Source organism: Chiloscyllium plagiosum, unplaced genomic scaffold (genome assembly GCF_037043375.1).
Source record: "Chiloscyllium plagiosum isolate Xiang-an unplaced genomic scaffold, Cpla_swu_hap1 HiC_scaffold_10, whole genome shotgun sequence".
Classification (NCBI taxonomy): Eukaryota; Metazoa; Chordata; class Chondrichthyes; order Orectolobiformes; family Hemiscylliidae; genus Chiloscyllium; species Chiloscyllium plagiosum.
This window is the reverse complement of record NW_028270148.1, coordinates 86771745-86797761: the sequence shown is the minus strand read 5'-3', so window position 1 is coordinate 86797761 and position 26017 is coordinate 86771745. Positions and strand designations below refer to the sequence as shown.

General features: G+C 38.0%; 1 protein-coding gene across 5 annotated transcripts in view; it reads right to left on the bottom strand.

Annotated features, from left to right (window-relative positions):
• Positions 1-19466: 19466 nt before the first annotated feature.
• The window catches only part of map3k4 (mitogen-activated protein kinase kinase kinase 4), a 216128-nt gene continuing 209577 nt past the window's right edge, over positions 19467-26017 (bottom strand). For all 5 annotated transcript variants that reach the window (XM_043696303.2, XM_043696305.2, XM_087991522.1 and 2 more), the window contains 3 exons: positions 25801-25907; positions 20511-20690; positions 19467-19999 (listed from right to left, as the gene is read on the bottom strand). In XM_043696303.2, coding sequence (XP_043552238.2) covers positions 19979-19999; positions 20511-20690; positions 25801-25907 — 308 coding nt within the window. In that variant the 3' untranslated portion in view covers positions 19467-19978. The remainder of the gene's footprint in view (positions 20000-20510; positions 20691-25800; positions 25908-26017) is intronic.

The window sequence follows — 26017 nt, the reverse complement described above, 5'->3', positions numbered from 1 at the left end:
AATGCAGATGAGGCATTTCACCATAGTGCAAGAAAATAATCGACCTGTAGCTCTGTGCCTCTCCCAGTGTGTAATTTTGGCACCATTAGAAAGAGTGGCTTATCAAGAGAATGGTGCAACTCCAGGAGGCTGATTATTTTATAGGGATGGGAAACAGTAAAGTAAATAAATTCTAAAGGGCTTAGTTTACCTGGAGTATGCACTTTGCAGATTTTAAATAGATGAATTATTTAATATATTTCAAACTTCAAAATAAGGAACATAAGTTTCAGAAGGTGAAGTTGGAATTTCTTTACTTCTCAATACTTTTGCCTCACATATGGTGCTCTTTGACTTTCTATGAAATAGTCAGTGGACTCCTAAACATTTCCTTTAATCTGTTTTTGTAGTCTGAGAATTTGAGATGTCCTCTTGGTTTTTAAAAAGTAAGAAAATGTTTTTGATTAGTACAGTAACTGATCTCATAGGGCTTCTGTTATCTCAAGATATTGTCATAGTGCCTATTTGATTACTAGAATCTAGAATGCCAAACTTTGAGAATGCACTGATTATATGATACAGAATTGAATGGAAGAAACTAAATGAAATTTGAGTTTATTACTACAGAATAATACAATATAATTCTCTCATGTTTAAATTCTGTGACATCTAAAGGAATGTGAGCCACATCAAATGAACAATATTGACAACGTTGGCTACTTTATTGCTGTACTTTTTTAGTGAAAAAGAAACTTAAGTTTCCGTTTATTTTTCTTTTAGCCCAGTCAGCAGTCTGTTCCTCTGATGTTAAGAAAATACATCTTCTGATTTCTGCATTAACAAGTCACTGATATCTCAAATGTTAGTAGCAGTTCGAAAGTGAAAAGTCACTGATCTTAAATATAGATACTTAATTTTATTTAGGGTCCCATTTATTAGTGTCATGTAGGTATGTGAAACTGGAGTAGAACTGGGAATTGAGTATTCAGTAACATCTGAATACCTGCTGCATTTATATCAATGATTATTAAATGGATTCTTTTTTTTCAATACTTTTTCTTTGTGGACCCTTTTACCCCACCATTTCCCTACCGCCCCAATTCTAGAAATACTGCTAGATTTGAGATCCGTTCCCTGTTCTAATCTACTCCTTGACAGCAACGGATCAATTTATTGGAGTTTAGTAGAACTTTTTTCCCCTTTTTTACAGTGGATACTGTCAGCAAAATTGGCAAGAGGCATAGTATGCAGATTTGGTGACTAATAACATTAATGCAACATATATACAGAATAATATATTAAATTGTACCCAAGGTGACAGGCATGATTTTTGCTTTTTATTTTTGGGATTTATCCCCTGTGTATTTATTAGAGAGAATACTGTACCTATTCTGGTGAGGGTGTCACCAAATATCATTTGCTGTAGTGATGACTCTGGTGATCTAGAGTCTCCCTGTAATTGGATGTTTTAAACCCTTCAGTGAAAATTCATAAATGATTATGCTGGCAGTAAATTTATTGTGAATGTCATGTACCAAGTCAGTCACATTACTAGTAGCTGTAAAAAAAAATTGCACTTATATAATGCACCTTATTGAATCTCCCAAACATCTTGCAGTCAGGTAACGTTTAAAGTACTTTCTTTATCCTGTAGATGGATGGAACAGCCTATTTGTACACAACAGAATTATACAAAGAGCATTGAAGAACTGAGCAAAAACAGTTTGTGGTTGTGACAGTGTTGCATTTCATGATGGTAATTTGAGACACTGTAATTGGATGTGCACAAAAATGTCCTGTTGCTGAATAGTTTTAAACTCCTGGGTTGGCAGGAAGCATGTGCTACTAGCCTCTTACAAAAGTCATTAATCTAGGGAGTGTAGGGTGAGTTGCATAAGAACCAGAAGGTGAGTTTAAAATGTATACTAGTGTTAAAAGTTGAATTTTTGAGACCAGTGTTTTGGGCAAAAATTGAAGAGTTAACTTCCATATGAAAATATTGAGGTGTGCTAAATTTGAGTTCATAGTTTGAAACAAAAAGCAAGACAAAACCTTGAGTGAAACCAAAGAAGATCATTGCTCTGTTAACTACAAACTCACCTGCTTCACCTGCTGCCAGTTCTTAATTTTCCTAGTCTCATGTACAAATGAGATCACCTTTTTGTTTTCATTTTCAAAAATGAGAGTGAGATAACATTCCAGTAGAAATGACAAAAACAAGAACAGTTCATAAAATCGATTAGTGTTATCATCACAATCATTTCCATCTATTTTGAGAATTTGGTCTGTAATGTTTGAGTTATGATACCTGAAAATAGAAGGTCAACTATTATAAGGTATGCCAACAATTATAAACTATTAAGCCAAAAATTCTCAACTTTTGAGATCAACATGTACACAGGTATGTATAGTATTTTGGAAATTTGCATTCTGATAACTTTTCAAAACTTTGGTTTACCTGTATGTATTTTCTTCTGTACATGCATAGTATTTGACCAAATGAACCAACACATGAGGAAAGTGAGGATTACATTGACCAAGCTGTTTGATGCAACTACTCAAGTTATAATGTCCAATGTGTAACATTGGTACTACCTGGCAAATATTTTGTAAACATTACTCTTAAAATTTGATTTATATTTTGTAGCTTTCGGAACAAATGTGGAGAAGTGCAGTTTGAATATTCTCATTTTTTTAGTTTCTGGTTATCAGATATTTTCACATCGCTTCCAGATATTTTGATGTGTTGCAAAAGTTATTCTGTACCGTGAAAGGTTGTTGTGCAATTTGGTGTCAATCGGCATTAAGTCAACGTTTGAGAGGTTTGTTTATTTGCACTTGTGGCTCAACTTCAAAAACCATAATGTTGATGTGTAAGGTGGAATTTGGAATTACAATTGAATCTGAATTTTAAAATGACTCTGGTTGTGATCAGTGCACACTGAGTCTTTGAAAATAAGTCAGCATTAATAAGCTGATGTTAACCATGAAAAGCCAATGGAAGATTGTAGTATTTAAATTTTAAAAGACCAGGTACTTGTGGGCTGTATTTAGGAAGTACTGAGTTGGTTTTCATATTTTTGCCCTGGTATCTGCAAAGTTCATTAAAGGAAATGTCTCGCTGCTTGTAGAGCCACTCCAGTTTCTGTCAAGAGAAATTATGTTCATTGTGAGGCAAATTAAAGGAAAATGCAGCTGACAGCGCCAACTGCTGTACATGGCTTTTTTTCTGAATGTAATCAAAGCTTTTGAATCTTGTCAACTGAAGTCTTATGGAGTAACCTTAAATTTGAGGTCAGCTAAGTTCGTCACCAGCTTCCAGGTAATTTCGAAGTGGAGCATGTGATCATCACCAACTGAACCTGTCTGGTGAAAACTATTTTTTCCTCGTTGCAGTGAAGTACCTCACCTTCAATAAATTGCACACAGACATGGAGATACTTTGTAAGACTGACTGGGAAACTGTCCAACTATGCAATAGTTGATCTAAAACCAAAACTATTCCAAGCTCAGTCTTTGAGCTTCACTATGCAGATTATGGTTCTAAGTGGCACTCACTCTGAAACTGAACTTCAGATTATTTCCAACTCCTCCATATGGAAATAAGACTTTCATTGGACAACCAGAAAACTAACAAAAAAGCAAAATACTGGAATACTGTAAATCTGAAATGACAGTGCTGGAGAAACTCGGCAAGTCTGACTGAATACTAAGAGTTCTGAAGAAACATTAACTTTGTTTCTCTCTCCACAGATGCTGCCAGATCTGCTGATTTTCTCTAGCACTTCCTGCCTTTACCCAGAAAACTTAGGTCATTTTTCTTGCTGCAGCACAACAACAACTCACATGGGTGGCATGATGGCACAGTGGTCAGCACTGCAGCCTCACAGCGACAGGGTCCCAGGTTCAATTCCAGCCTTGGGCAACTGTCTGTGTGGAGTTTGCACATTCTCCTTGTGTCTGTGTGGGTTTCCTCCAGGTGCTCTGGTTTCCTCCCCCAGTCCAAAGATGTGCAGGTCAGGTGAATTGCCCATAGTGTTAGATACATTAGTCAGAGGGGAAATGGGTCTGGGTGGGTTACTCTTTGGAGGGTCAGTGTGGATTGGTTGGGCTGAAAGGCCTGTTTCCACACTGTGTAAGGAATCTAATCTAATCTAAAAAAAACTCTTACTGAGATCAGTAGCAAGATCCTGGAAAATGTGTAGTTTTCCATACCTTGGGAGCCTCCTTTTTGAAGGCAGATTTGTGAAATTTCTCATTATTTCGAACAGCTCTGTCTTTGGCTAACAGGGAAAAGAAGTGTTTGAAAGCCTGAACAGTAGTATGGTTTACTGGGCAGAAATTATTCCTATGCTACTACTTTGGATATTTTGGAAGAGCCGTGTAAATCAGCTCAAGGATTAAAGTAGTAGCACCAGTGGTGCCTTCACAAGATCTTCCAAGTCTGGTGTCCGGAATGGCACCGAATAGCAGTGTCCTTTCCCAAGCTAACATGCCTTCAAGTAAGAATCTTTTTAAACCTGCTCTACTAAGGGAGATGTTGCTCATCTGTTTAACACCAGACTCCTTGAAGCAGCTGTTCCAATCAGAACTTACATGTGACAGCAGACTCTATGAACTTTAGGAATGTCCTTGAAGTTTAATCACATTGAAGAGATCCCCACCTCCCATGGGAGGTTCTGGCTTGTGAATACCCAGTATCAAGAAGGCTTAGTTAGGAAGGTACTGAACAAGTCCAGAAACTTCTTTGGGAGCAAAGTTGAGGTATCAGAAACCTGCAGTCTTCGGGTACCTCTTGCCCTGTATGTAACTGTATGAAGATAATACTTAATGGCCTTCTCAGAATTTATCAAACTGAAGAGGCAGCAAGTTTTCCTTAAGCCCAGCTGAGAAGAATAGTCTTGTTAGTTGCTGAAAATATAAGTAACTTCCTGCATATATTCCTGTTGTGACAGTGAATTTACTGTCTAAGAAACAACCCCTGACAGAGATAGCACAAAATATTCTGAAAATAATTAGAATATCATGGGTTTAAGCCTCATTTCAAGAAACAAATGAGGGAGTGTTGCATTGTCTAAAATGTTGTATTTCAAAGTGATGCAATAAGCTAAAATAGAGGATGTGCAGATTTAACAACTGTTGAAAGAGGCAGAGGTGGCGCAAGAAAAATCAATTTTACATGTAATTCAGATTTAGAATGTATGATCTGATCGACTGGGCAGGTGTACAGTAGAATGCTTTGAAAGAAATTGGATAGATATTTGGAGAAGAAAAATTGGAGGAATCGGAGGGAAAAAACTAGCAAGTGAGACTAATTAATTGGATTGGTTTTCGAAGAGCTGAAACAGATTTGATAGGTTGAATGACTTCCTTATGTGCTAGTGTTTATGTTTGGTCTCCAATCTATTGAAGTTGATTTTACATTTTGCCTGATAGCTTGTGAAACTGTCTTCAGGTTTGATGTCCCACTGAATGTGGAGGATGCAGTGGAGACATTGCTGATTTTTTTTTTCCCTTTTGAGCAGTTTATGCAAAGTAAACATATCTTGTGTGATATTTAGGCATTGCAAGTCAGGTATGTACTACTGTCAATGTTGTGTGCGTTGTACTTGGTTAAGTAGCCTTTAAAATAAAGCCATCACCACAAATAAAAACAACGAGCTGTATTTTTCGAGGAATGCAGATTGCCACTCCAGCTCTTTTATTTATGAAAGAAGAGAGCTCCACATTTTGAGATTTTGCTCAGGGCTTCCTCAAATGCAGAACTGTCTCCATTCTGACTGTAGTCTGAAATTTAAAGTTCCTGACAGCCACTTTGACATCTGCTGTCTAACTACAAATACTTAAAATGGTACTGGGAGGGTAGATTGTTAGATGTCTGGGGAGGATCGGGTATGAGGGTAAGATGCTAGGTGAATTTGGGGGTGGGAAAGGTGGCCTGTAGGTAGGTGGTTAGGGTAAATTGGGGTGTGAGATGTGTAGAGGATAGAATGCAAAATGGCAAGGTAGGTGATTTAGCTGGATGGGGTCAGCTTGGGTCCAGCACCTGGTGTTTTGGCTCAGCCTGGTGGAGTGTAAGGTGTGTATGGAACTGTGAGGTTAGTATGAGGTCTGCTGAATAGTTACTCAGGAGTTAGCTTATGCATTTAATACTTAGCTATTTCATAAGTAGCTATTTTACTTAATGTCTTAGAATCCCCTTAAGTCTTCAATTTAAATAGCATAGAGAAATTGCCCTGCAGGAAATGCAATTTTCTGGGCAATTCCTCTTGGAGTGTTAAGAAGGGGATTGTGCATTTTGTTAAACTCCTACCTGAACTGGCATAACTATCTGGCCTGTGGAAAATATGGGCTAATATCACAAAATCTAACTGATTAATAGCTGCTGCATATCTAGGCTAAAAAAAGTGCTTAGCATTACAGGGTCTAAAATGGTTTGCATCTCATTAGTTTGAGAAATTAAAATTAAATAAGAGCATAATGATATTTACAATTTAAAGTTGTTTTACATTATTTAGCTATACAAGTCAGTTGAAAGGACTGCCAGTTGTACGTGAAATCTTGCTTATTACAGTTAATGTGGTGATTACTGACCCAGAGGCCAATAATGACTCTTTATAACTGATTTTTTTTGCAGTTATTTTTAAAGATGGTGCAAAGATGCTAAATCCATGGATACATCAATTTCTGAAAGTAATAATACTTCACAGAAAGGTGTAATCTATTATAATTCATTCCTGTAATTAAACTGCAATAAACACTTTTTGGAAAATGTCATTAAATTCAGCACATGCAAAATACTGAAATCAGTTACATGCAAGTATGCATTCCCTGTTCATTGTAGCATCCACAATGGTAAGTTGTGTCATTTGAACAAATGAGATCAATAACTAGCATAGACTTGTTTTTCATTGTATTACAAGATTTACTACAGATGATGGCTAATGACAAATGTGCAAGGTGCAATAATACCATCTAGTGGTGAACAACTTGTAACATGTTCATAAAACCTTTTGGAAAGAATGCCATAAACTAAAGTGAAAATATTGCTTACATTTTATTGACCAAAATTCAGATAATTTAATACTACAAATGGGTATTGGGAAGAAGGCAAACCTGGATATTCTCTAGTTTGAATTGGTATAATTATCTCAAAGAATAGTTTCTTTTAAACAGATTGTTCTGATGAAATGGAGAAAACAAGTGAATGCTGTTCTAATAGAACTTTATTGAAAGTCTTTTTTTTAGAATGCAGTGCTGTGTTGATCAGGTAGTTCCATTGATGTAAATATGCCTGGAGATGTTAAAACAGATCTTTGTTCAGAAGCAATTTTGATAGTGGGGTGTGTGTCTCTTCCATTCTCCTCAAACAGAGGGTGTGGAGTACACTGATGCACAATGGAGTATTTCTGTATGGCTCAAGGACTGAGGGAGAGGAAACCACAGTATTTAGATTGTGGTATTGTTGAAGGAGTTCCAAAGGGAGAGGAATATATACCATAAAAGAGGATCCTGCAGCAGATGGTGCTACTCAGCATGGCGTTATTTCTTTCTATCCCTTGTCCACCATAACACGTAAACCCTGACCAAGATGATCATGACCAAACATTTTTGATTCCTGTACGGTCTCCAAAATGGCAAAGCAGTGTCATTAACTTTCAGTTTCTAGGAAAAGCATTGACCATGTTGAAGTGTTCTTCAAATATTATTGATATGCAGCAGCAACTGAACATGGAAAGCTGAGATTGGATGAAGGTGGTATATATTCTAATCCAGGCTTTTTAATGATTTATTCAGGTGGTCTATTTGGAAAGTGATTAGACATAATCCCAGTTGTCAAAATCATGTGCAACTAGTTAAATGTCAACAGGCAATATAATTGTCAATGAAAACTTTAACCATTGTTAGTAGTTATTACTAGCTCTGTCTTCAACTTCTTTGCCAAAATGGTGTCTTGCACTAAAGGATGTTAAATTAACACCATCTTGGCTATCCCAGAGGGCTCTTAGTGCACACAATTTTCAGGGAGAATTTCCCCTAAAGCAACACTGAAAGAGAGTTGGGTTGGGCAGGGGAAGGGGAGCAGAATCTAGTCTGATGTGAAATGTTTAGCTGCTGAGTTTCTCCAACATTTTTGTTCTTTCAATTGAATTCATAATACAGCCATATGTGCCTTTCAGACTATGGTAGTAAGGATTTTATGTTCAGCTATCTGTTGGAATAAAATTTTACACATCAATATGCATTGTTCCAGACAAAAAGGGATGTAAAAATTTTTGTTGTTTGAATGCCTTGGGAATTTTTTATTTTGGTGGGGTGGCAGGGGTGTTGGATGGCTCAGTTGACAAGTCAGATTGGTGCCAACAGAATGTGGTTTGATCCATGTTCTTACTGAAGCTAGATGAGCAGTTTGCTTCTTTAATCTACCTGTAGTGGAGATCTTGGCATTGCTTGAGGTTAGGTCCCACCTGCAGAACTTGAGAAATAGGTTACTCAACTTTATTTTAAATACAAGGTTGCTTATCAATTTATGGAATTCTTTAGCACAGTGCTGCAGAGGTGTTGTTAGTGTATTCAAGGAAATAAAAATATGATGAGGGAAAAAAAACAGAAATGTGGAATTGAGAAGTATCAGATCAGCCATTATCACATTGAATGTCAAACTGTTCGTGGGCTGAATGGCCTACTTCTGCTCCTACATCTTATGATCTTAAATTGCCAACATTTCCTGATTTACCAGAGGGTATAGGATCTCCCACCTACTCCAGTCATTGTTGAACTTATGATGGCTGAACTAAGCCATTAAGTGTCATTGAAACAAAGGATGTTAAAGTTTACTTAAAGCAATGCATTACAGCAAACTACATTTTTAGCAAAACCTCCCTACTTTTATACTCCATTCTCTTTTGTAATGAAGGCCAGCATTCCATTTGTCGTCTGCATTACCAACTAAACTTGAATACAGCAAACTCAATGTTATATAAATCACATCATAAGTGACTGATTCTGTACACAAATTTTGATTAAATTTAATGCTGCCCCATGCATTTTACAGTTGCTCAGATTGGAGGAGGAGGGAAATGGGGGGGGGGGGGGAGAAATGACTTTAAAGAAGATATGATTAAGGTTAGCAACAAATGCTTTTTTAGCCACTTAATCAACAGTTTTTTGGCATTTATTTTTGCACAGGATTAGAGGGTAACATTAGTAAGGGAATTTGTAAAATGGGATAGGCATTTTGTAGGAATTGAGGAATGGCAAGCCAAGTTTGAGTTAGACTTTGTATAGGGCAATTCTCGATTCTAATGCCCTATCACTTGCACTTTTGTCTGGAGAGGAGCATTGGGTGGATGAAGACTTGTATCATTGGTGATGAAGTTGGTAATGTTTTTGATATGTGGTAGGCAACCTTGGTAGTGGTGTGGTGGTCCGTATTACAAGCAAGGAATAAGGTGACGACACTGTGTTGGACTCAGAATCTTTGGTGACTGTGACCAGTGCAGTCTGTGTTATGATGGAATGGAAGCCAGATTGTGGAAGTTTGAACAGTGAAAATGACTGGGAGTAGGTGGGCAATCCTATACCTTCTGGTAAATCAGGAAATGTTGGCAATTTAAGATCATAAGATGTAGGAGCAGAAGTAGGCCATTCAGCCCATGAACAGTTTGACATTCAATGTGATAATGGCTGATCTGATACTTCTCAATTCCACTTTCCTGATTTTTTTTTTCCTCATCACTCTTTTTTATTTCCTTGAATACACTAACAACACAACCTCTGCAGCCCTGTGCTAAAGAATTCCACAAATTCACTACTCCAATTCCTCATCTGTTTTAAATGGATAATCCCTTAGGCTGGCATTATGCCTTCTGGTCCAACACTGACCCAAAGAAAAACAACTTTTCTACATCTATCCTGCCAAGTCCCTAAGAACACTGCATGCCTCTCATTTTTTAAACTTCAATTTATACTAGCCCAACCTACTCAGCCTCTCCTCTTAAGACAGATTCCCCCATACCTAGTGAAGCTTTTCCAGGCTGCCTCAAAAACAGTTTCTTTTCCTTGCATATTGTCCAAAACTGTTCAGTATTCTGTGTTCTGACCTGTGCCTTAGAGATTTTAGCAAAACCTCCCTACTTATATACTCCATTCCCCATTACCCACTGAACTTGGATGCTAGCTTTTCATGACTTGTGTACAAGGGGACTCAAATCCTCTTAGTCTGTAGCTTTTTCTACTTAATATTCAGCTCCTAGTCTTTCTGCAAAAGTGCACAATCTCCTGTTTTCCCAAGTTATGTTCCATCTGCCAAGTTTTAACCAATCACTTATCCTGTCTGCATCCTTCTGTAGACTGTCATCCTCACCACTTGCCTTCCCACCTATTTTTGTCATCTGCAAATTTAGAGTAATATTTTTCTCATGCAGATCATTAGCATATTGTAAAGAATTTTGAGGACATAGCATTGATCCCTGTGACACTCCATTAGTTACACCTTACAATCAGTGTTTCCTCTAACTTTCTTTCTGGCTATCTGGCCATCAATAGTCGATGTGTGGCAGTAACTTCTGGAACTGGAAGTCAGTGCCACAATTGGCATGCTGATCAGTGTGAAATCTTGGAGTCACACAGCTTAAGGTGATCGTTGTTTACCATCCTGAAAATTCCCCTCTTATCTCAATCTTGTTTTCTATTAGCCTATCCATGTTAATATACTACTTCCAAAATCATGGGTTATCCTCTTCCTAGCATGCTTCTTTTCTGCTGTGACATATCTTTACTATGAGTCAAACTATTTCCTTGAGCATCTGTCCTCAATCAACTTTGGTGCTAAACTCCTTTCCCAGTCCTCTTCATTCCTTTTGTAATTACCCTTAATTAAACTTAGTTTGTCAACAACTGTGCTATGTTCCTCTACTCTAACATTAAATCTACCATGTTATGATCACTGTTTCTCAGGGCATCTTTTTACGCTGACATCATTTATTAAACTGCCTTAAACATCACCATCACCACATCCAAAATAGCCTCATTCCTTTTTGATTCACAGTTGTTATAGGAGACTGTCCCAAATATATTCTGAATTCATCCTAATAATTATTGCTGTCAATCAGACTATCCCAAAAAAAACAGATCAGTCATCCATAATTAATTGTACTGCCTTTGCATGCCCTCATTATCTCATGCTTTCTTCTCTCTCTCACTTTGTTGCAACTATGAGGGACCTTTAGACTTTTATCAGGTTCACCCTTCACATATAGCTTCCTCATCTTCAGATCCAATATTACAGTTGGTTCTGCTATAGCATGTTTCTTCAATGCAAATTGGCTTTGACATGATTTGAAGAATAGCTGTTATTTGTAGAATGCGAACTTGCCTATTACCAAAATGCGATTCTGGCCCCATGAGTTTAAATGGCACGGTTATTGTGTGACTTTCTTATAAACATGTTTTCTCTGAACTGACTGTATATCTTTTTGTTGTACTTACACCATCCTATACCAACAATACTATTCCTCTACACTTTCCTTTCTTACTGTCCTTCCAAAAAGTCAGGTATTCTTGAATATTTAGTTCTCCTTGTAACTCTTGCTGTAATGGCTAGAAGATCAATTAACCTGTATTTGTGCCATTAATTAGTTATAGTCTGAATACTTTGAGCATTCAAATAAAGATTCATTAATTTTGCTTTTTTTTTTGAAAACCATTTTCCCCCTCCTTCCCCTCCCCTATTTGATATACTTCAATGTTTATTTACTGTGTACCTTTTGGTCCCATTCTGAGTATTGTTATCTAAATAGCTGCTCTATACTCTTGCTTTGAGCCATTTCTCTTCTCCCAACTATTTTTTAAAGCCATTTCTACAGCCCTAGTTACCTAATTTGCTCAGATACTGGTCACAGTATGGTTCAATTGAAGCCCATTTCAACAGAACATCTCCTTTCCACCCCAGAATTAGTGCCAGTACCTCTTATACAGGCTTACAAAATCATGAGGGGCATAGGTAAGGGGAATAGCAAAGGTCTTTTCCCTACGGTGGGGAAGGTAAAAACTAGGGGGCATATTTTGAAAGTGAGAACTATTTCAAAGCAGCAGCTTTTTCACAGGGTGGTTTATGCGGAATGAACTGCCAGAGAAAGTAAATGCAAATACAGTTTAAACATTTTTAAAAAGACATTTGGACAGATACATGAACAGGAATGGTTTGGAGGGGTATGGAATTAGTGTAGTTTAGGAAACTTGGTTGGCGCAGATGAGCTGAACCGAAGGGTCCGTTTCTCTGCTATGACTCTATAAACTATAATAACAAACCAATACTTTATTTTGACTTTATTTATCCAATATCAGTTTACTTCAAAATTTTCCAGCAGAATCTTTTTTTCTAGTCCTACTAATGCCCCTCCAGTCTGCGGACTGGTACCTGGTACTGAGCAGGAAAACCGCTTTTGAGACTATCAATCCTCCTTAACATCTGTCCCCAACCTACTGCATTCCTATTTCCTACCATCGTCAGTTTATTGATCCTGCCTGCAGTCCCACTCCCACTTAGAGTCATAGAGATGTACAGCATGGAAATAGATCTTTTGGTTCAACTTGTCCATGCTGACCAGATATCCCAACTCAATTTAGTCTCACCTGGCCCATATCCCCTCCAAACCCTTCCTATTCAAATACTACTCCAGGTGCCTTTTAAATGTTGCAATTGTACCAGCTTCCACCACTTCCTCTGGCAGCACATTCCATACATGCACGTATACATCCTCTGCGTGAAAAGGTTGCCTCTTCAGTCTCTCTTTATATTTTTCCCCTCACCCTAAACCTATGCTGTCTAGTTCTGGACTCCCCCCCCCCCCCCCCCCCAGGGAAAAGACTTTGTCTGTTTATCCTATCTATGCCCCTCATTATTTTGTCACCTCTCAGCTTCTGACCCTCCAGGCAAAACAGCCCTAGCCTATTCAACCTTTCCCTATAGCTCAAATCCTCCAACCCTGGCAACATCCTTGTAAATCTTTTCTGAACCTTTTCAAGTTTCATATCATCTTTCTGATAGGAAGGAGACCAGAATTGCATGCAATATTCAAACAGTGGCCTAACCAATGTCCTGTACAGCCGCAACATGACGTGCCAACTCCTGTACTCAATAATCTGACCAATAAAGGAAAGCATACCAACTGCCTTCTTTACTATCCTAGCTACCTGCAACTCCACTTTCAAGGAGCTATGAACCTGCATTCCAAGGTCTCCGTTCAGCAACATTCCTGAGGATCTTACCATTTAAGTATATGGGTCCTGCTATGATTTGCTTTTCCAAAATGCAGCACCTCACACTTATTTGAATTAAACTCCATCTGCCACTTCTCAGCCCATTGGTCCATCTGATCAAGATCCTGTTGTAATCTGAGATAATTTGCTGTCCGCTACACCTCAATTTTGGTGTCATCTGCAAACTTAATTACTGGAGATTTCCTGCTGTTTACACTTTAATGTAATATTCTTTTTATAAACTTGAATATTATTTTTAAGAAAGAAAAGCATTGGTACCTAAACAAACTGAAGACTTCCATGTGAAAGACTACAAATATTCACCAATTTTACTCACTAATCAGCTTTTGCCTGTGCTGTTAGCTGGGACAGGAATCAAACCTGCATTGCTAATGTCTCTGCATTAGGAATCAGCTGTCCAGGTAATTGAGCTAAACAACCTACATTTGTATGGCAGTACAGTAGAAGCTGGAGATGTACTTTTGTGAAAGCTGGAAATAGACTGGACACTAAATATGTGTCATTTGCAGTCCAGTTATGAGGTTACCATGAAGGACTTTGCTTCTCAACGTCTCTCCTCAACTGAGGTGTGCTAGCCCTCAGGCTAAACCACCACCTGCTATGTCTCTGTCTGTCCCTCTCAAATGAGAAAGCAGCTTTTATGGTCTGGCAAGAATAACAACTTTACCTTTTTGTAATATAGCAATTGCTGAGAAAATTACCCAAGGATGTACCAGAATCCAGCCTTTATTTATTGTTAACTGGCAGCAAAGAAAGAAGTATATGCATAACATTGTATGTTAAATGTCTTGGACCTTTTATGTGATGACATGTATGACCACTCTCTCTGAAGTACTAAATAGTGAAGTTGTCTTGGAATTCTTTTTGTTCCTCTAAGTTAGTTTATCAATGCAGATATTTGAAATCACAAGCTTTTGGAGCATAGCCTCTTTGTCAGGTGGTGAGGGGAAAGCACAGAATTTCTGGGCAGAGATAAAAAAAACATACAAATTGTCACAAGCTTTCAGAGCGCAGCCCCTTTGACAGCTACACTCTGAAAGCTTGTGTGATTTAGATGCTGATCTCCAGCATCTGCAGCCCTCACTTTCTCCTCGAAGATTTTAACCTACTGTGAACCCTCTTACAAGGATGCCTTCCTTGAAGAAGCTCTCTTCCTCCCCAGATTCCTGAAGAAGGGCTTATGCCCGAAACGTCGATTCTCCTGTTCCTTGGATGCTGCCTGACCTGCTGCGCTTTTCCAGCAACACATTTTCAGCTCTGATTTCAAATATACTCAAATTCCAGTCACATTGTTGTCTCCAGCACCACCTTTATTTTTAAATGAGGCAGAGATAATTAGAAAATTAATCGGTTATTATTCAGCTGTTGACACTTTACTCACCGTCCAACGCTCTTGGTCACTTGCAGAGACTTATTATTCAACACTCCACTCGCACCATTTGTATGATATTTTGATCTCTGCTCATAAATTCTGTATTCTGGGAGCTGTATTCTGCATTCCATGACTTGAATACTTGAGTGAGTTAAACTCCTTAACTGCCTACTTAGCTTTAGACAAAGACCTGTACATTTTTCAATTCAGGATCTCACTGGGATATTAAACTAAATAATGCTATTATTAATTTAAATCATTTAAAGCTACATCATGCAGCAAGAGACCAAAACAATATAATCACCTGCACTGTGATCGTTAAATGGAGTCCTTGTGAAATCTTTGCAGAAACATTTTAATTATGAATGTCTAATTCACTTTCAATGTAATATGTAATTCTCTACTTTTATTACTTATGAACATGAACAAAAACATTACTTGTATCAATTGTCTGAATGACAATTAAACAAAATCAAAGTGAAACAATTGTGGAACTCTCTTCCACCAATAATTATTTTCCACTCTTTATTAGTGGATAGTCTTGCAAGGAGTAAAAATGGTAAAGTATGGATTATGATGATCTGACTGAACATATTGTTTCTATGGCAGGAGCTAAGTACTGTATAACTAAAAACTTTCCTGTCTCAGTTCAGCCTTGAGCAATATTGAATTAACATTTGGAATTGTGGGGAAGTTCACTTATAACTTGAAGATATAGTTATGGTCCATTTCAGCACGTTTTTATATAGTGCCTTTCACAACAGCAATACAACTTCAGTACTTCAGAGATTTACACTAATATTTGAAAAGTTTATTCATCCATTCTAGTCCATGACTTTTTTCTCCCCATTGCCATCTGGCCTAATGTCTTATGTGCTCTGTTTGGCAACATCTCCCCAAACTAATGAAACTGAAGAACCACAAAGTTAATTCCAACTTTCTTACTGAGTTGCAATGTATAGGATCAGTATTCCCTGTGAAGGAATGTTGCTGTCTTTACATAATACTAAGCCCGATAGTCTTGAATAAAGCTCCACAGCTGTTTACACCTCCTATTTACTTTCCCTGCATAGACCAACTTCAAGAGTTCCTGAATATTCATCTAAGTAACTGCTTTTAAAATATAGCATGTGGCATGATACTTGTATGGCTAAAACTTTTTTTTATCACATAACAAACCAAATAAAAATAGAAAAGGACAAGTAGTGTGTTTTGTACATATGTCCTTTAATCATAGCCTCTCATTTTAATTCCCTGTAATTTTTGTATCTACTGATGCAAAGTCTTCCAGTCACATGGGTTATGGAAGGGGCTTACCATGAAGTACATTGCATATTTTTAAATCGCTTGAAATGCATCAGCAAATTGCACTTCTGTGTAACACTTCAGGTGTTAGATAAAACAATTCATGCTTAATGTAAAAGTTACTGACCCCACATTTGAACACCAAGTCATTGTTGCCAGGACTGTTACTGACTTAATTACCAACAAAGATCTTCACCCCACTGCCTCCACCCTTAGTCTCCTGACTCTGCACAGCCTACTTCTACCTCCTTCCCAAAATCCAGACTGCCTGGGTAGGCCTATCTAATCAGCCTGTTCCTATCCCATTGAGCTCATTTCCTCCTACCTTGACTCCGTCCTCTGTCCACTTGTCTAGCTTCTACCCACCTACATGTGTGATGCCTTCTGCCATATTGACCATTTCCCTGGCCCTGACTGCCACATGTTCACCACAGATGGCCAATCCCTCTATACTGTCCCCCCACCACTCTCCTCCACTTGACTGAATTTGTTCTCCCTGGACAATTTCTCCTTTAACTTAGCCACTCCTTTGCAGAAATGAGATATGGTCACATGCTTCTTTATTAGGGTATGTGAAATAATCCTACACTGACTGTCTCCCACTTTTTTCCAGTACAGTGTCATGTCATGCTCCCACCTGGACCTCAAAATTTGTTCATTTTGCCACCATTTTCCATCCCTCAAACTTTCCCATGGTCCACTTCTGACACTTCCTTTTCTTTCCGTACCCTTTCCATCTCCACTTTGGTAAGTGCTCCCTGCCATCCACCTTCCAAAACAGCACTACTTACTTGACTTCCTCTTCCATAACCATAGTTTCCCAGCCAATTATCAGAGGCTTCAACTGCCTCTGACTTATCCCTTTCCTTTCCACCCTTGCCCATTCCCACCACTTACACCAGTATACACAGGTCCCTCTTGTCCTTACTTTTCATCCCACCAGCTTCAACATTCAAAGGATCATTCTCCACCACTTCAGACAACTCCAACAGAACACCTTCAACAAACGTCTCTCATCACTCTCTGCCTGCATTTCAAAGGGGTCCCTTCAGGACCTCTAATACCACTATTTCCACTCTCTCCTCCGTTCTCTTTTCTCCTCCCTCCCCCCCCCCCACACACACACACACACACACACACCAAGGGCCTAAACAGGCTTTCCAGGTGAAGCAGTAACTTCACAACCTTCTGGACCTAGTATTGAATTCAACATCTTCAAACTGTGAACCCATTCCCATTCCTTCCCTTTTAGCTTTACTAGTTACATTTTCCTTCACCCTGTCATCTCTCCACTCTTCCCCCACCACCCCAGTAAGACTCTTCTTTCCAGGCTGGCAGTTGGACAAACCATTATTCTGCCATTCTCAATTTCCGATCAATTAATCTGAATAATCAACGTCCCTCTCTTCCCCCCAAACCCAACTATTGCATAAATGCTGCCCCCTCCACACTTTAAATCAGCTAGACTCAAAGCCGGATTAATATACAAATAATAAACTAACATTATGGGACATTCATACAAACCATCTGAGCCAATTCCCACATACCCAGCTGATTTGAGGCCTGCCTGGCCAAAATAGAAGTCAAAATGAACAGAATAACTTACTTGTGACCCTACTCCATGATGCAGACGGTGCCTCAAAGCAGCAGCAATCCCAGATAATAGTCTACCACTAGCTGTGTATGCATATACTTAAAATGCTGTCTGAACACATGCTCCAAATACTAAATAATAACTAGCAAAAACACTTTCCCAACTTTTAAAAAACACATCAAAACCTAGAATACCAGACAGCAATAAAAAAAATTGCACTTAGTCTGAGACCTGACAAAAATGAAAATAATTCAAAGCAGCAATTTGAAGGCAAAATTTACATCTGTAACAAGGACACAGTGATCAACTGCACCATTGCAACAATGGCATACTGTCACTACTGGACAAAGAATGAAGTACATCAGGCCCCGACAAAGAAGCCGTTTCATATCGTGAACTTCAGCTTATTTCATTTAAAGCAGCAACATTATGAACATGAGCTGAAAAACAATCAACATTCTATCCATTCAAATACGGATCTAAAATAGTCAATGGAATTTTCTAGAGACTAATATGTTGTAGATTGCATTTTAATGTGTATAAGTCCCTGGAAATTAAGGTGCGATTGATGCCATTCATGACACCAAAACTCAATTTCCTATGCCATTTGCATTAAACAATTTACCTAATTGAAACAGTTGTCATAGCTCCTCTTTTATTACAATCAATTAAAAGTGATAATTTTACTGAATTGATGGCACTTTGATGATCAGACAAGAAAAATGCAGAGTTACTGCTAAATGTCATGATGTAAATAGCATATTTAATTGATCAAACTCATCTTTAATATAAAATTATTAGGATGTGGAATATAATAGTTGTTATTTTGCTAATAATCTACAAAATCTAAATTCAAAGTGCAGCAGGTCAGTTTGAGAATTTTCATTTAGTTTAAAATGTCTAGAAATAAAATTAAAAATGATCATTAAGCAACAGGATTATCGCAAACTCTAATGGGGTCAGCAATGTTCTTTGCAGAATGAAGTCTGCCCTTTCAACTTTACCCAGTGTCGTTTATTTGTGACTCCAAACAACAAGCTTAACCGCCCCAACAAAGTGGCTATCGAGTTGCTCACTTGTATCTAAAAGACAGGCTTTGTCAGTTCTGGAGTAGTGATATTGTAATTCCTGTTTGAAGGCTTCTGGGAGAATAAGTGCTGGTATAGACTGTGACCACGTAGGAGTAGAGTTGCTGTTGAAGACACTGAGTAATACATTTTCAGGTTTCTCTTCCTGAAGAGACACAAAGTAGACCCTTCATCCTCAACTTCAGGCACATGAATCCTGTTGAAGCTTTTTTTCATTTGGCAGTTCGTTACTAATGATTTAGGTGCTTGCTTTCAGAAATGGCACTCTCAGCATTTTGAAATTAACTTGCTGTTATGTTTCCAATACAAAAGAATCACAGTAACTGGAACCGGTTTACTAATGAGTTGTTTTGTCTCAGAAATACTTAGCTTATGAAATGTTTATGTTACCTAATTAAAATGGAATGTATTTTCATTGGTTTACTGACATTTTTGAAATAAGATGCACTATCCTTGATCAATGAATGTAAATAAATATTGCAAACAGTGCCAAATTATTAAACTTTAAAATTTGTCTACCTCAATTTGGATATCTTCAAAGAACACACATTGTAAAAGGAAGAAAGAATGACACTTGAATAATTTCATAACTACATTTCATAAAACTGGACAATGCTGTGACATCACTATGCTAAGAAAATATGCATCAGCTAAGTTAATATGAACCTGGCTAAAATAATTCAAAGGATACTGTTACAGGTCAGATAAATCAACTAAGCTGAAAGTAGCATTTTTATCCCATATATGAAGAACTATCAACAAAACTGTCACTGGTGAGGCCTGTGGCCATGTTGCTTGAATCACATATTGGAGAGACTCAATGTACATTTTCATCAACACAACGTTCCTAAAATAAAGAATTTATTGGAAAGCAATTGTATTTCATTAATCAGTCTACATCCTTCCATAACAAACTCAGATATGCAAACGTTCTTGGGAGTCAGTGCATTCTTAATCCACAGTATAATAGGTGTTTATAGCACAACAAACAGGAGATAAAAACATTTTACAAATCAGAATATTTAACAACACAAAATGGGAAGGAACCTATAGAAAACTGACACACTACAGATTTGTTTTACAGTTCCCAAATGTGAAAGGGGTGGGGCAAAAGAACAGGAACCCACAACAGTCTGTACAGTAGTAATGGCACTTCCAATTGAGCATGCAGCTTATTTTAAATTGCTAGACAGTCAATTGCCCAACATGTGCAGTCTTGGCCTATCAGCTTCACAGAAGCAGTGGTACAATGACCCCTGTCAGTACGACCCTTAGTTGTACAGTGTTCTTGGCACTTGCAGTAGTGATTGCTTCTCGTGTGTTGTGGAGACCACTAGAGCCCTTGTTCAGGCAGCTTCATTCTTCATCACAGCAAACCTGGAAAAATAACATTCAGGCCAAGTTATTGTTTGAATGTTAGCAGCTTAGATGAAAATAATAGCACATAATCAAGGGCTAAATCGTTGTCGTAACATGTAGATATGACCTGGACATCAATCCAATTTATGACATTTGTACTTGTAAAATAAGTCAGTTTTCAGGATGTGTCTTTCCATTCTAAAGAAGATATCAGTCATATCACTTTTAAACTGACTAAAGTGGGAATAATCACCATTGATTACAAAGGTGTCAGCCAAGTGCAGCTGATAGGTTTTAAAAACATTGTGTTAACATATCCCGAAAAATCCCAAGCATGGCTATAACATCCAAAATGCAGCGAGCTCTGTATAAATCTACGTCTTTGCATAATGCTGAGTTAACACCATACTACAACAAATGACACAGTAACTTGCATTTATGCTCACAATCCAAACATTGTGCAACCTGACTGAAAGTCCTGAATTTGGAAAAGTTGGCTTTAGCTATATATTGCACTCTCAGCAGTCACCTTAACAAATGGATGATCTAGGAGTTGACTAGATGTCCACCGGTGTTTTGGATCACTCTCTAGGCAATGAGACAGGAAATCTTTGCCTTCTGGACTTAATCTCTCCGGGATGGGAGGCTTGTGACCCATTCCTACCTTGTACATTATTTGGAAGTTATGTTCATATTCATGCCAAGGTCTCTAAAATTCAAAAAACAAAAGCTTTTAAAGTAGTTAGAGTTCATAAACCATTGAAATTAAAGTTTAATTATAAAGTTTTAGCAATATGAAATATTCAAGTTGTTCTGTTTGTTGACCTTAGTTGGCTGAACAGCTGGTTTGTGATGCAGAGTGATACCAGTAGCGCAGATTCAATTCCCAGATGCAATAGCAACTGGCCTGAGGTGTGATGACACAAATTAAACCACCAGTAGTGGTCTCCATCTCTCTAACCAAGCAGCCATTAGCCTTCAGGGACTACGATGGCCTTACCTTTACCTTACAAAGACTCTATTCACTTCAGTCTTAAAAATATTCAAATACCTCAAAAATGTTTCCATTGCCTTTAGGGGAACAGTTCCAAAGATCTTTGGAAAAATGATACCCTGAAAGGACAAGCCTTAATTTTAAATAGTGATATGTAGTTCTAGATCCCCAATAAAAAGGAAACGTTATCCCCATATCCAATCTGTCGAGACCTCTCAGGAGTTTGTATATTTTAAATCAAACATCTCTTACTCTTCCAAATTCCAGAGGATACAAACCTCCCATTCCAGTTAAGTTGTCTCTGAACTGCTTCCAACACAATTACATCTTTCTTTCAATGTGAAGACCAGGACTCTGCACAGTATTGCATATCTGGTCAGACCGGTACCTTGTTTATCTGAAGTACAACCTCCCTACTTTGGTATTCAGCTCCTCTCGCAATGACTACAGATGCAGCAATTGTTGCTCCGCATTTCGCAGCCTTACCGGTGATAGGATAGCCAAGAGCCTGACAGAGTCATGAATAATGTATTTCCAGGAGAAGTCACATCCCAGTTGAAAGTGCACAGGCAGAGAAGGAATTGGATCTCAATCTTCAACCAATATTCAGTTCACTCACTATCTTGGCCTAAGAGGCTGCCTTCTCCAACAATGGTAACAATGACAGAATATAAGAATACCCTCAATCATTTAAATAGACAATGAGCATTTAAAGGTGGTGTTGATCCCCTAGAGCCGAGCCTGGGAATTAATAATGGAAGACAAGGGCTTTGAACAGGTTTTTTGGTCTGTCTTCATTATAGAAAGACTTTGAAAACTTCCCTAAGTTAACAGAAAATCAAGATATTGGTAAGGAGTGAGGAACATAAGATAATCATCACTGCCAGAAAAAAAGGCTCTTTAGAGGCTATTAAACCCAAAGGGAGGCAAATTCCACAGGACCAAGTGGCCAGTTTCCTGGGATCAGGAAATAAATGGCCAGTGATTGCATTGATTATAACCTTGCAAATTTTTTTAGATTCTAGAAAGCCCACAATGGATTAGAAAATAATAAATAGACACAAAGCAGGAAACAATAAAGCAGATAGCCTAACATCTATCACAGGAAAATTGCTGGAATCTATTATGACAGACAATTACAGAGGACACATAAAAGTATAATGTTATTAGGTAGCAACATGGCTTTGTGAAAGAGAAATTATACTTAGCTTTCTTTTTGAGGAATTAGCAAGCAATATGGAATAAATCAGAACCTGTAGAAGGCATTTGTATTTCCAAAAGGCATTCAAAAAGGAGCCACATCAAAGATCACACAAGATTAAGTTCACATTGTATAGGGGCAAAACATCAGTAAGAATACAGAATTAATTAACAGGATGCAGAAAATAAAAATAAATAGATCTCTTCCAGGTTGAGATGCTGTAACTACTGGAGTGCCACGATGATCAATGCTGAGGCCTTTATTATTTACTTTCTATATCAATGATTTGGATGAAAGGGTTCAAATATATGGACGTTAAATATTTATCAATGGTGACTAAGAAAGATTGAAAATTTTAAGAGGTAGAGAATTTGTCAAACATATGGATAGTTAAGAGAGTGAACAAAAAAGAACTTGCAGTTGGAATTTAATATTGAGAAAAAGTGAACTTGTCTATTTTGACACTAAGAATAGAAAAGCACTATACAATTAAATGGAGACAAATTGCTAAACTTGGTGATAACATAGGGATCTGGGTGTCCTGGTACATGAATTACAAATTTAGTAGGCAGACACAGAATGTGATTAGAAATGAAAATGGAATGCTGGTGTTTATTCCAAGGGAGTATGGCACAGATTTGATCTCCTTATTTTAAATATGATTTTAAATTACTTCAGATGTAGCACAAAGCAGGTTCACATGAGTCACTCCTGGGATTACCTTATAAGGAATAATTAAAGAGGGTGGGACTGTAACCAATGGAATTTGGAAAACTAACAGGTCATCTGACTGAAACATGCAAGATTGAGAAGACTTGACAGGGTGCACACCAGGAAGATTTTCCTTCTTGTGAGGTAGACTACAACTAAAGGCACGCAGCCTCAGAAGAGGTTTTCCTTTTAAAATAGAGGTAGGAGAATTTTTTTTCCTGAGTTATGTGAAACTCTAAATGCAGAAGTTGGGAGGAGCTGGGAGAACACCTCAAAAGAAACAGAATTGGAGAGTAACTTCCTACAGATGCTGCCTCTCCCTCACTCAGCTCTCCTCCAATCAAACTCAGCACGTTCTCCCACTGGCAATAATATGTCTGTGCTTACAATGGTTTGGACATGGTCTGTAAGGATGCCATAACATACATGGATGACCTTCTGGAACTTTTCTTCCCACCTTAGCAGTTTTGTGAACTATTTGCGAAGTTGAGGTGAGCTTACCTGTCACTGCCATAACAACTACAGGAGACACTCAATCAAAGGGAGAGAAAAAAGCAAACATGTAGACACATCTTTGAGAACAGCAAAAACAGCACTAATAATGGTAATTTACAAGCAAAACAAATTAACTGGGATAGAAATAGCATGTAAAACAAACAACGTTGAAATGCATCCAGAAGTATTTTGTCTTAACCAGTATGTAGAAAAAACCAACAAATGGTAGTGTAGCTCTGGAGTTAGCCCAGCTTTAATCCCTAAATCTATAAGTTGTGACATGGTTTAATTATTTATAATTCAGGTTTTGCTTGGGCTACTTAATGCTATCATTGGTCAAATGCTACTTTGATATCAAGAGCAGTCATTTTTACTTCACCACCAGAGTTCAGTCCTTTTTCTTCCTTGTTTGAACGAAGATTGCAATGAAGTCAAGAGCCAGATAGCCCTGGCAGAATCTCAACTTAGTGTCACTAAGCAAATTATTCCTTTGCAGGTGCTGTTTGATAATACTGTTGACAACTCCTCCCATCACATTGCTGATATAGATTGATAAATGAAGTAACTGAATGTTTGGTTTGTCCTGCTTTTTGAGAATAGAACATACTGGACAACTTTTCACATTCTCACTTCGATGCTAGTGTTGTAGCTGGAATAGCTTCACTAGGGATAGGACGAGTTCTGGACCACAACTCTTCAGTACTATTGCCAGAATGTTGTCACGGCCCACAGCATTTGCAGAATTCAGTGTACAGCACTGGCCCTACTTGATACTAAACTACAAGTTCATAAAGTATGTTACTAGTACTGATTGATTTCTTTTGTCCTACAATCAAAAAAGAGCTTGTAACAGAGTAAGTTGCTGTCAACTGTTACATTAAAATTAAGGTATCATTAACTGATGAGTTTTAACAGGCTGACTCATATCTTGTACTTTCTTGGGTGTGGCCTGAATCATCATCTTTCTGATTGTGCAGGCTCAAGAAACCACTTCAAAACATTTCAGAGATCAACTTTTTTTTATATTGTGAGGTGTTTTTTGAGATATTTGAATAAACCATCGAAATTTATATAAAAAAAAACACAAAACAGCTTGACAGACATGGACAATTTTAAACTTTTCTGGACATAAACTAACAAGTTTAAGGAATAATTGCATTGAATGACTACATCTACTTCAAATCCAGCAAAGGCTTCCAGAACTCCCAACGAGGCAGCGTGGAGGTGGCGTAACTCCATCTCTCCTTAACATGAATAATCACTGCTTTAGGTCTATTTCTCCACACAGACATTTTTTTGAAATCACATATGCAAACTTTCAAAGTCATGTCTGAGAGAACTCATGAGTGTCTAGATTAATGTTGACCAATTCATTGACTGCTTTTTCACATAGAGATAGTGGACAGCCAATGGAACAGTAAACAAAAAGTACAGATCTAATACATCAGTCATGTGACCAGTACTCTTTGGTGCACACAGCATGCAACAATAAAGGCCAGATATTCCAAGGACTGGCAAGCACAGTTGATGGTCATGCACTCTTTTTAAAATATTGAGCTCTACATTTCTGGTGGGGAATTCTGATTCTGTCTTCTTCAGAAAGGTGGAGCAAAACTGAAATCAACACAGCACACCCCTGTAGAGCAGAATAGTCAAGGGCGGTCAAATCACTGACCCTTTAGCAATAATGTATTGTCTTCTCAAATCTAAAATATCCAGCAGGACAGCCAGACAAATGACAGTTCATGCAAAACTTTTAGTATACAAGTTAAATGTGGAGTTATAAGTTGCCAGATGGAAAGGGTGCCAGAGCTAACAGTGAAGGGGGTGGGAGAATTAGTCTTAGGGAATCATGTTGGGTTGAAAGGGGCCTGTTTAGGTGTAAGGGATACTGGAATCAAGGGAGTTGGGGGAGTGGAGAAGAGGAGGATGACGAGGAGGATTGGTCACCAAAATTAGATATTTTTTTTAAAATCCTCCAACTTTTTCTGGTAACTACTAATGAAAGTGGAAAAGCAGATTTCTCCAATGTAAGTTTTGTCTTAAAAAAAAGGATTCCACATCGAGGTGAATTGTCCAACGGAATCGATTTCCCAAGAAACTCCAACATTCTGCTGTAGTGTCCTGCTGCACAACTCCAGACTGCATTGCTTCACTGACTAACTGACCATTGGAATACCCAGGCTACAAGTGCTGTTCTGCTCTAACTCCACTGAACTGGAAAAGGAGGACACCATAAGGTCACAGAAAGCTCTTTCAATCACCCTTTTAGGTACATTTGAATCATAGGAGTGAAAATTGTGATCCAATTCAACCCAAATCACTTTTTTGCTGGTGCAAAGTTATTACATGATGTCGCATTCACTAAGATGTGTTTTCAATATTGAGCATCATATCTACCAACATCTAACTTCTCACCTTGCCTGTGACCATTTCCACAAGGACACACCCCAGGCTCCAAACATCTGCAGCACGTCCATGACCTTCACCTTTTGCTCTAGTAATAACTTCAGGAGCCATGTAAGCTTTTAAAAATAAACAAAAAAATGTGAGAAAAATTGAGTTAATCAGAAATTGTTCACATTATGTACACCTCATCGCTTTTCAGGATTTTGGTTTTTGCAAGGGGCTGCTC